The sequence below is a fragment of the Micropterus dolomieu genome, linkage group LG14 (genome assembly GCF_021292245.1).
Source record: "Micropterus dolomieu isolate WLL.071019.BEF.003 ecotype Adirondacks linkage group LG14, ASM2129224v1, whole genome shotgun sequence".
NCBI classification, from domain to species: domain Eukaryota; kingdom Metazoa; phylum Chordata; class Actinopteri; order Centrarchiformes; family Centrarchidae; genus Micropterus; species Micropterus dolomieu.
Window position 1 is genome coordinate 19,901,776 of NC_060163.1, and position 12,370 is coordinate 19,914,145.

Consider the following 12,370-nt stretch of genomic DNA (forward strand, 5'->3'; position numbering starts at 1 on the left):
CCCCCCTGTCCGGCCCGGTGACAAATCAATACATAATTAAATAAATAATAAAACAGACAAAGGAGTATTTTAATACTCTCTTGTTAAAGTAAAATCTGTCTGGCACAATATGGTATCCAGGTCATTATACTCTATACCAGGCTGCTGGGCAGGACAGGTTTAACAAAAAAAAAAAAAAAAAAAAAAAAAAAAAAGAATTGAGGGACGGCCAGTGGGGGGGGAAGAAGGGCGAGGCCGCAATAAATCAGCCCCACCCACCAAAGGCCCTGCAGCCTGCCTGCCCCCCAGAGTCCTAAGGGTGTATGTAGTGAGACATGATCAAAGGGGGGAAGGTGAAGGAGGTCAAAGGGAGGCTAGAATGGTCCTCCTCACTGGGACCAGATTCCTGACTGGCCCCATCATTCAGTCCCGTCCCCCACCCCCTTTAGCAGGAGGACGCCAGGTCCCTCCAGCCCAGGGCTTATAGCAAGAGCCCCTCTAGCACTGGCAGCACCCCAGAGTCAGCGACAACCCCGCCCAGCCCCAGGACTTGTCCAGGGGTGCCCAGCCCCCCCAGTGCGCAGACCCGCCCCAGACCCAGAGGCTCCAAAGCCCCAAGCCCCAGACCCCCACACACCCCCAACCCAAAGTCCAACAACCCCCCATCCTTGCCTAATATTTATTCCTGTAGCCTTAATTATAGATTCATAGACTAATGGTTGTCATTTCTTCAAAATTATAAGTCATTAATAACACACAGCACAATTGATGTATAGACACATAGAAGAACTCTAAAGTTTAATTAATTAAAAAAGTTTGAATGTCTTTTTACCTTTGAAGAATAAATTCTTAATATTCTTCTTATTCTTAATATAAATACAGATTCATCTAACTGTGGTTACCAGGCTGTTTTAGACCACCTGAAACTGACCCAGCAAAAAGATCTGTACACCATGGCCAGGCCTGTTAAAAACCACACTGAAACTACAAGAATATGGATCCAAATGCTGCTGCATAGCATCCTAGATGTGGTAAGTTTTATATGAAGCTTTAGATTGTCTGTCATTTTTTTCTTATTAATGGTAATGATTTATTTACCTTTTTTTCCTTCATTGAACTACTTGTTCAGACAGTTTGATGACATTTTGTAGATATCAAGGCCATGCGCTTCGGAACAAGTGATTAGCTTTTGCTGTGGATAGCCGATGGGCAAAATTAACAAAATCAAAACAAAACCTCTTGACTCAGAAGTATAAATGCAGCTCTATAATCAGGTATTGCAGCAGTATCCTAAACTGGGTTTTCACAGGTGTGTGTCATTTTTTGTTGTTTCACAACAAGCACTGTGCAACCTTTGGGGAATTTGTGCTTATATTTGATGTGTATTAACTTAACTGTCGTTTGTTTCTTGTATTTTATATTAAACCCGGCATAGGTCTATGGGTTATGACAGCTTTGCTGCGTGTATGGTTAGTTTATGAGTATGTTTATTGTGCTGCTGGAAAGATTTTCACACAAACTGTAATTTCTTTGCTGATAGAGGGAGACTGACCAGACTTTTGTTCCTTATGTTTGGATTGATATGGTGAGTTCTATCTGAGATGGACAGCACTTTTTCATTATTCTCACCTGTTCATCTTTAGTGGAAACTCAGATGATTTTCTTTCTGTCCTTCTTCTTTGATTCTTTACCCCATTCCTCTTTCCCTTGTTTTCCTGTGTAGGATTGGATTAATTATCACATTAAGTGGGATCCAGTGAAGTTCTGTGGAATTAAAAGGGTAACAGTTCCTATTGAAGCATTGTGGAAGCCAGATATAACTATTGAAGAGATGTAAGTTTTAAGGTATTTGTATGTCACTGTTTTATTCTTCTGCGCATGCGGGTCACTTTCAGGCCGCGGACAGTTCACACTGAAGTCTGATATGGGCCACATTTAAACAATAATGTGAACTGCCAAACAAAAAAAATCGGATCTGGGATAAAATCACAATTGAGTATCAAGTCTGCAGTCTGAACGTAGCCTTAGACTTGTTTAAATATAGAGGACTGATTAATGAACTGCAGTTTACAATATTATTTTTACTGGGGAACAAAGCGCTAGGTCCTGGAAGGAGAGTGTAACTTTTGTAAGGAACGTAGCTCCAAGATACAGTGGTTATGTTTATGTTTTAAAAATTATAATGTACCTATACTGGAACAAATATTTAGGTACAAGGGAAGGCACAACAAAATCCATTTGACGGTCAACCCGAAGGGTGCTGGTGGGCCGGACTCAAAACCCTAAATTGCCCTCTTGTCTTCTACTCCAAGTGCAATTCCCGCTTTACCAGACACACACAGTTTCTGTGTTCATTGACTTTGGTGCCCATGCGCACTGGATGCTGAGCCCAGTCACACACAAAACTGCTCCTAGGCTCCTGAAAATGTCAGGTAATCCCCATGAGACATTCTTTTTATTTTTATTAACCTGCAATCTGCTTTCTGACAGTGAGAGTAATTACACAACACTGTCAACATGTGCTTTAATTCAAGGTCTTTCCTAAATGCAAATTTGCTACCCCTCATTCCCTGTACTTCTTCCATACTGGTAGGTACACAGTAAGTAGCCTACAGTAATTCAGTATTACTACCCTATAGCCTATGTACAAATATTGACTAAAATGTTGGAACAGTATGATGCAGTATGTGATGTTGTCACACCATTTAGATAGTGTGTGTATATAACCAAAAAAGTTAAATTAGAGAAAAATCAGGTAAGCTCCAAGGGAATCACAGATAATCCAAAAACATTGGGAACTAAACATGGGCTATAATATACGAGAGGGGTGAGGATAAAAAGGGACAGGTGAAACTAAGGACAAGGAGGAGAGATGATTAACAAAGTAAAACAGGAAACAGAATTCATGAAAAATGCAAAGAAAAACATAAGACAATACACAGAGCGGGAAAACGCAAAGACAGGAAGTGAAGTTAATAAGGACACACGAGGAGAGGTTAAACTAAATTAAATAGCCATAGTGCATGTGTGTGCTTTCTTATACAGGACAGAGAAGGATAAGGCCCCACCGAGTCCTTACCTCATCGTTCGTTCTTCAGGTTGGGTCGAACGTCTGAATGATATGGTTCTGGTCAACACCTGCAAAATGCAAGTTTACAAATTCCCCTTCGACATGCAGCGCTGCACCATAACTTTCAAGTCGGTCGTACACAATGGTGAGCCTGTAACCGGTTGTCTTTGTGTTTCTGTATTTAACCGTTTATTGTCACATGAGCACACAACAGCAGATGCCACAGCATTTGTTCTTTGTTGACCTGATAAGAAACCTCACAGTTTTATTTTTATTTCCCTCCTCAGACGAGGAAATACAGCTTATTGATTTTTACAACCATGGCACGTTGCCTGTGTGGACTAACAAGTTGCCGACCCAGTATGAGTGGCTGGTCATCAGCAAGACGGCCACAGTCAAAACTATTGACACTTTAGGCTTCAACCAAAGCATGCTTGTTTACACTGTAAGTATTTCTGGTTTCAAACACACAGAATTGGAAATTATTTTCCACTCAAGTAAGTACATGTGCTTCTACTATTTCACTGCTAATACTTGTTTCTTTAAGCAAATATCTAGATGTAGAATTTATACTGTTGCAGTTTTATTGCTACTCTTCATTAAAGTTACAATAACCAATTTTTTTCTTTTGGTACCGGGGGAAACAGGTGTTCTCTACTCTATAGCTTTGTCTTACTCCTCACCTAAGATTTCTAAACCAGCAGACCAGGACAAAAATTAAAACTGATTCAATAAAGGATCAATAAAACAGAGTCATAACCGTTTTGTCCACATTAAGAGTTAATATTAAGAGAGACCTCCCTCAGTGAAAACAGTGTTGTGTTCTGGAGTGGATGGCGTTTTAGTTGTCCTCCCGTTGCAGTTTGTCATCAATGATTATGCCCAGGTATTGTTGGGGTTTGGTCAGGTTTGGTTATTAGCTGAATATCAAAGATATTCTAGAAATATTAAAACTATTAGTATTCAAAATTATTAATTATAATTAATAAATATGGGGCACCACCCTGCAATCAGGGACCAATAACCAAATATGAGCCAAATATGATCAGTCTAAAAGAGCGCTTGTCCACCTATAGATGGCAGGCAGAGAAGGGTGAATCCGTACACTCGCCGCGGTAACCAACTGTTACTACAACATTATATACAAATAATCACAGGCAGTGACTTCTTAAAATTATAATAGGATTTATTCAACTCAAGCATAGATCAATGATGAATAACTTTAGCAAGTAAATCACTATTAACTATTCTAAGTAAAATGAAATAAAGCCAATAAAACAAATCATACAAAAGTATACAACAAGCTAGCAAGCATGTGTGTGTGTGAATGAAAGACAAAGCAGGGGGAGAGACTAAGAGAGGGGTGGATCCGACCACGTGGGTGGTCGCAGATATGGATCAAAATGGGCTTGAGGCCAGCTGATTTTGGAATCAAGATGGTAGTTCAGACCATGTGATTTCAAGATCAAGATGGCGGAAATTCACTCTCCCCTGAACTAAAAAAAACTGGAAACGCACTCTGGTGCTAGCCTGCTGTGGGTCACAGGTCTGGTTAGCTTCAGAGATCACGTTGTGTGTGCATGTTGGGTTAGTAAGCAGAAGGAGGAGAGAAAGGCACAGAGAAAAGCTATATACATACAATATACCACAAACTATCTTACAGCCACCAGCAGTGAATGTTCATTCAGCAGTATTATGTCCAGTAACAATATCATCTATGTTGTCTGCTGTGATTGTCTGAGATGGAATAGATGTTTTTTCTAAAATCGATCAGTATGTCCTGCAATGCTTGTATTGACCTTCAGTGAGATGCCTTCTACCACTTAAACCTTTCCAGTGCACAGACTCAGTTGTGAAGCAGAATTACAATTCACATGCAGGCTCATGCCAACTGTCAGAATACAAAATGTACAGTAAGGGGGATAAAATACAGCCCCGAGGTGCACCAGTGGAGGAAAGCCATTCATCGAACAGGACTCCAGTAACTCTGACTCACTGGAGTCTGTTTTTCCAGTATACAGAGAGGTCTTAGGAGAAGTGGGATATTAGCTTCTCTGCCAAGATATGGGGTTGTATGACATTAAAAACAGAGAAGTCGATGAATAAGAGGCAAGCATGAGCTTTTCTTTATTCGAGATGGCTTTAAAGGAGGTTGAGTAAGGTGAGTGTAGCATCCTCCACCCCTCTATCCATAGTTTTCACCTGACGTCACAATCCAAGGAAAACGCTCCCTTGGAGGGCAAAAAAGACCAATATGCAAGTGATACACTGTTACTTTGAGTTTGTTACTTTTGCGTTACTAAAATTCTGGATGGTTGTTTTGATTTTGGATTTACTAATAGAGGAGGAGACAAGCCTGGGCTGTGTTAGGTGAGAGATTCCCCAGAAAGTAAAAGTAAACATACCGCAGCCGAGCAGTGGCAGGGACCTGCCGTTTTATTAACGGTAGAAATGCGGCAGTGGGTGCTGTAACGTCATATGGATCGGATATTCCCAACACTTGCAGTTTGTGTTCATATCTTTCTTTTTCTTAAGTTGAAAGGTGAGATAAAATCTGACTGCTTCTGCGGCATCTCTACGGGGGAGTCGCGGTGGTCTGTTGTTTTGCCCTCCAGGTCAACGCACATGTCAAATGACTGAAAACTATGAATTGCTTCTAGAAGCGAACTTTAGTTATGTTATTACTTATAGATTCTAGGGCTATCCCCAACTAAGGATTAACACAGTCGAATCAGAATTGTCAAGTCTTGCCTATAGTCGACTGGTAGTCGAATCGTGTGTTTTTGTGCACGGCTATTGAGAGCGGGGTCGGGTAACCAACGGTAGCTCTGCTTTAATCTCAAGAAGCTGCAGAGCTGCAGTCTCCATTCATTAGTCATTGTGACTTAAACTGTACATTTCCAGCTAAACTGAGGCTTATTGTTGACCATTTTCTCTATGATCGCCTGCCATTCACCGGTCACGTGCAGAGTTTTGCGTCGCGGTTCCTCGCGGGTCTATTTCAAGTAGCCCACTATTTAAAAACAATAAAATATTCTTTGTGTGGTTCATCAATGGTGATAAATGATCCGAAAGTCCCCCGAGGTGCGGACAACTCGGCACAACACCTTTGAAGCAACTGTTCCTATTCTGCAATTACACGAATATACATTACGCCTACACATGCGCACTGATGCCCCAGGGTTAGGGTTACAATTATGGATTTATTCACGCACTTTAAAAACATTTGTTAAATCCTTTTTTGTTACATGTTTATTTACAGCATTAAACGTTGAAATGTATATTGTAATAGGCTGTATATTAACTTATTGGGAGAAAACTGGTAGTTCTATTAAAAATCAGACATTGAGCACCCCCATATCACCAAAATGGCCTGATCCTTGTTTAGCCGCAGAGCTTCCACTGTGAGATTGACAGTAGAATCAGGCTCCGCCCATCGAAGTATCAAATCTTCAACTATTCGGGGTCAGCCCTAATAGATTTATATACATTTTATCAAATCATTTCATCAGCTAGGACGTGAGAGCAGCGAGTGAGAGTCACTCAGCACTTTGGCAAAAAAAATTGTAATGGAAATGACATTCAGAGAGATCTGAAATATGTGGTGTGTAATGTTGCAAAGTTGGCTGGCACAAGACTTTAGAAGATTTCAATACCATTGATTGCTCTATAACAACTCGTTCTCCAGTGGACACAAGTGCACTGATACAGTCAAGTTCTTCTTTAAAGTAATGTTCATCAAATCTCAGATTAAAGTCATTAAGTCCATTTGCCAGGTCAGCATTATTGTCAAAGGAGCCAGTATCCCCACTCGCCTTCTCCTGCACCCCCACCATAGTCTTAATCCCCTTCCATGCAGCTATTGGCCTGCACTATTTCTGTTATATATCTGGCACTATAGCAGCTAAAATCTCAGATCAGATCTGAAATCAGAAACCAGGCCTTGGGGCCATCACAACCAAAACAGTAAGTTTGTGGGCCGGATTCATGCAATAATTCTGTTGGTTCATCACTACAAGTGATCACATTGTCACATGGTTTTTACATCATTTGATACATTGTTATGTAATATAGATATTATAGCTGCTTTTAGTAAATAATTTGAAGACTTCCTCAACCACTGCAGACGTGAGCAGATTACCTTGTGTTTGCAATCTGGGTCCTACATATTTTCCTTTTTTAAGAAGTATAGGAGTAGGAAGTTCAGCCACCTGACTCTTAAACTTAATTTCACAGATCACCATGAAGAGGCGGTCTCTGCTCTACGTTGTCAACTTCATGTTGCCTGTCCTGTTCTTCTTGTGTCTGGACTTGGCCTCCTTCCTGATCTCAGACAGAGGGGGCGAGAAGCTCAGCTTCAAGGTCACTGTGCTGCTTGCTGTCACTGTGTTACAACTAATTCTAAATGAAATTCTGCCTTCCACGTCAGACAAGATTCCACTTATAGGTAATGATGCTACAGCGCACATACTGACTCATTGTGTGGTTATTTGTCCACATTAATGATGTTGCTTTTTCTTTTTTTTTTAGCGGCCTACTGTATTGGGAGTTTTGGTTTGATGATGCTCAGCCTCCTGGAGACAATTTTGGTGATGCATCTGATGGAGAAAGACTCTGCATCGGATGACAGCAAGGCAGACAGAGACCGAAGCTCAAGTGAGGACTGTAGGGACAAACAAGGTAAATTCAACTTTTTTAGAGGTGAGTTTTAGCATAGATTTCTACTTCTGTATCTCAACTCAACTCTGGATCTTTCCTTGTTGTTTGCTGTTATTACATTTTACTGCAATAATGGTGTACACCTTAAATTATGATTTAAATTAGGGCTGAAACGATTCATCGATTAAATCGATAAATAAAATTCATCGACACAAATTCTTTGCATCGATTTGGACGGACATTTATTACTGTCGCACATTGCGCTTACGCTGTGAACACGACATGATTATGATGGAGCTGTTTGCAAAGTGGAGGAACAGAGAGAAAATAGCGAGGGACAAAGAAGAAAGTGTCCAAAGTATGGGATTATTTCAAACTAAAGAAAACAACAACTCTGTAATGTTACCATCCATCCACTGTAAAACAAAACTTATCACACCTCGGCAACAGCAGGACGGCACCTGAACAAAAAGCCCCGGTGTTCTGCCAGCGGACCACAGACAAGGTAACAGCAACTTTAGCATTTAACTGAAATCATGATTGATTGTTGAGTTGAAGGCTAGCCAAAGTAAGCCGCAGTCCTCAACTGAAAATGTATACACGTGCGTTTGTTGTTCTCCTTTTTGGGCCGTGAGTTGTAACCTCACAGTCATTAGTTAACTGGGTTCGGGGAGCTGCACCTTTTAACTCAGACAATCCCTGCTACGTGCGTGTGCTAATCCATCCTTTTACCCAGATTCTTTGTCTTTATTATGCATCGATGAATCATTGAAATAATCTATTAAAGCTTGGAATACTAAAATCATCGTTAGCTGCAGCCCTAATTTAAATACTCACTGACACAATTACAATATATAATAACCACTGGTTAATTTTATCATTTTGAATGCTACAACCATCTTTGTGCGAAACATATCCTTTTAGACGAGAAGAAATGGACTCACTGTGGGTCTGCCTGTGATGTGTCTACTGGTGAAACTCTATCTGGACTGCTGTCGGTGGCCAAAGAGGTTAGAATTGGGTTGAACTTTTTAATTCAATTTCATTTATATCGCACCAACAGAAGTTATCTCATTGCACTTTTCATAAAACTTGTCTAGACCATACCGTAGTAGCCTAATATTATTTACAGAGACCCAACAATTCCCACCATGAGCAATCACTTGACGACAGCAGCAAGGAAAAACTCCCTTTTAGCAGGTAGAAACCTTGAGTAGAACCTAGACTCAGGGTGGCCGGCCATCTGCCTCAACTGGTTGGGTGGGGGGGGGGAGACCAACACCATATCCACACAGAAGTAAAACAGTGAAGGTGGTCGTGGTACAGACATCAATGAAAATTAATAATATTATGATGATGGCAATATTAATGAATTTAATATCACTAATAACAAGCAGCAGGTGTTGAGCCTGGAGCCAAAAACACCTGCAGAAAGCGATAGAAGGAGATGAGAAAGCACAAAGAAGAGGAAGAAGTCGAGTTAGTAGCATGCATTAGTGGGATAATAATGCATATAGGTGGAGAGGGAGATAAGGAGAGGGGCTCAGTGCATCATGGGAGGACTCCCGGCAGTCTAGGCCTATAGTAGCATAACTAAGGGATGGTTCAGGACTCACCTGAGCCAGCCCTAACTATAAGCTTTATCAAAGAGGAAAGTCTTAAGCCTACTCTTAAATGTGGAGATGGTGTCTGCCTCCTGAACCCAAACTGGAACCTGGTTTCACAGGAGAGGAGCTTGATAGCTGAACGCTCTGGCTCCCATTCTACTTTTAGAGACTTTAGGAACCACAAGTAACCCTGCATTCTGGGAGTGCAGCGCTCTGGTGGGGTAGTAAGGTACTATGAGGCTTTTAAAAGAAGATTCTGTCTGATCATTGAGGGCTTTTTAGGTGAGCAAAATGATTTTAAATTTTATTCTGGAGTTTACAGGGAGCCAGTGCAGAGAAGCTAATAGAGAGAAATATGATCTCTTTTCCTAGCTCTTGTCGATACATATGCTGCAGCATGATAGATCAGCTGGAGAGTTTTAAGGGACTAATTCGAAAATTGCAGGTTATCCAGGGTCAGTTCACCCAAATTTAAAAAAACAAACAAAAATAGGAAACTCTAAAAACTGTGGACAGTATGCTTTTGATTAAAGTCAGGGATTCTGTTTGTGGGAAGAGATGTAGCTGTTGTAGCTAGACAATTTGCATTACAAGATACCATTATGGGTAAGTGAGAAAATGCGTTTGATTTTAACTAAGATGAACCAACACTTTTATTCTCATCATAATGGACACAAAAACCAGAATGTCAAATATAGCAGCTTGCTATCTTGTGTTCCATAATTTCATTAATTACCTGTTTACTAAACCACATCTGCAGGATAGCAGCAGCAAACTGACGGAGGACTCCCATTCCTTGGAGAAGCTCTCAGATGATCTGATGAAGGTGGAGAAAACACTGACTGTGCTCCTCAACAGCAGGAAGGATGAAGGAAAGCCTGGGTACTGGACCAGAGTGGCTAAAAGAATCAACAAAGTTTTCATCATTGTCTACGTCACAGTTGTCGGTCTGTTTTTATCTTGTATCTCTTTAACATGGTACCATGCAGCGGACGAGTAGTGCTAAAGTTCAAAAATACAATTAAGTCATTGTTCCACTTAACATGGACATTACCACATTTGTAGTGTGTTCACACCTGTAAAAAAAAAGACCCATTGTTGCTTTACGTACTCCATTGAGGGTTTGCGCTGACTTGTTATGAACCAACAACACGAACCCATAGAGGAATTAGTTTGTGTAGACTGACAGCAACTTATGCTGCAGTTTACTGTGCTGATTACAAAACCTCTGCAATCAAATAATTACTATTATTAATGTTAATTTATGGCAGCATTACATTGTGCTATTCCACTGTGAGCAGAAACATTTTAAACAGTTTTATAACATTGCACAGTCTCAGTGAAGATCACAGTTTTAGCCACAACATAAAGTGCAGAGGATCTTTTTTAAGCAAACCATGTGGGGACAACGACAGCTGACCGAAATCCAACCAATTCTCAGTTGATCATTCAGGCAATTAATTAGGTGTTGTAACCCCCCCGCGCCTTAGCTGCAAATTATATTCGATTGCTGCATGGAAAACAAGTTGATGGAGAACCAATTAATTAAATCAAAAATTAATGGTGCCATTGTTAAACAAAAAGATAAGAAATTAGATTATAATATATAGAAGATTTAGTTTTTTCTCATTATAATCTTTGTACATTTTAAATGTTTACATTTAAATCATGTTGTTTTAAATGTTGGTTTTGCTTTGTCAAAACTAAAGAGATAAAATAATAAGCAGGTAGACAGGAGTGCTTCTTAGGGTATTATCTTCAAACAGTACAAGTAGACAGGTTTTGCCAAGCAAAGACAGGAAAACAGGGAGTTTGACCCAAATGCAAACGCTTAGGCAGAGCAGAGTCAGTTATGTGTTTATTTAAATCAGGGGATGGCAACTTACAGAAACAGATGAGGCAGTCCAAGGGAATAAATAAGTCCAAACACAGGTACTAACAGAAAGTGGAGCCAATAATGAATCCAATAATAAATACAAAACATAAATACAACCACAGCTGAGAGAGATAATTGAGGGAACAGGCAGAGACACTCGACAAAATACCAAGACGATCAGACAAGAACAAAGAGAACATGCATACCTAAATACCCAAGAGGCAGCTGACAAAACCACTGGTGGACACAATCAGGGAAACTCAACACCGACAGGAAGCAAAGTATGCACCAAGGAAAGACAACTTTAAAATAATACAGGATATACAAAACAAAAACCCCAAACCGTGACAGACAAGCTAGTTAAGCTAATGAAGAAAAACCTACTGACGTCTTTGGATATCTCCATCTGTCACGTGACTCTTGCCTTGCAGGTCGTAGCAGACCCTCGAGAGTTTCTTATCCTAACACATTGTTCTTATGGTACTCATGCCTTGAGAAATTTCTACACCCTAGTTTTAGAAATGTGTTTTTAGCTGTTTAGATATAGTCCATCAGTAGTGTTGTTTGCATGTTCTACACACTGTCACACATCTAACATATATTCTGTATAAGCTTATAACACCAGTCTGATTGTATAATAAAGTTCTAGAAATACATATGCCTAGGACATTAAATATGCACAATGCTCAGTGTGTCCATCAGATACATAATAAAATACATATATATCAATGAGAGTGTGACATCTTTATGTCTGTGAAGGTTCTCCGTCATCCAGGATAAATTGAAGATACTCAAAGACCTTTTGTCCCTCATCCAAGAGACTTCTTCAGTTCTGAAAGTTTCATCTGGGTCTGAAAACATGTATCAGACTTCTGAAATAGACAGTCAAGACAAACTCTGTTACGACGTGTTCTGGTTCATTGTGATCGACATCAATTTGGGATTTTGAGTGTCTCAACAATCTCAGGAAGCAAGATTTTGTTGTTGCAGTCTAGAGCAGTTTCTTTGGTAGGAAACGTTATAGTACGTGTTTGTGTCATAAGTTTTCAAAGGTTGAGTGAGGCATTAAGGGATTACAAGGGATACATTAGGTTTAGGGAAAGAAAGACATGAAACCTGATTGGGAACCTTAAAATGTTCTAATATGTCAGCTACTCAGCCTTTTCCAGCTGCCTGGGT

General features: G+C 40.2%; 1 protein-coding gene across 1 annotated transcript in view; it reads left to right on the forward strand.

Annotated features, from left to right (window-relative positions):
* LOC123983084 (5-hydroxytryptamine receptor 3A-like) overlaps window positions 1-11,882 on the forward strand; it is a 14,785-nt gene extending 2,903 nt beyond the window's left edge. The window contains exons 3-11 of the mRNA XM_046069214.1: window positions 885-1,010; window positions 1,520-1,564; window positions 1,703-1,812; window positions 3,025-3,194; window positions 3,337-3,494; window positions 7,286-7,496; window positions 7,580-7,729; window positions 8,633-8,718; window positions 10,076-11,882. Of these exons, the coding sequence (XP_045925170.1) occupies window positions 885-1,010; window positions 1,520-1,564; window positions 1,703-1,812; window positions 3,025-3,194; window positions 3,337-3,494; window positions 7,286-7,496; window positions 7,580-7,729; window positions 8,633-8,718; window positions 10,076-10,315 (1,296 nt within the window). The 3' untranslated portion in view covers window positions 10,316-11,882. The remainder of the gene's footprint in view (window positions 1-884; window positions 1,011-1,519; window positions 1,565-1,702; window positions 1,813-3,024; window positions 3,195-3,336; window positions 3,495-7,285; window positions 7,497-7,579; window positions 7,730-8,632; window positions 8,719-10,075) is intronic.
* The last annotated feature ends 488 nt before the right edge of the window (window positions 11,883-12,370 follow it).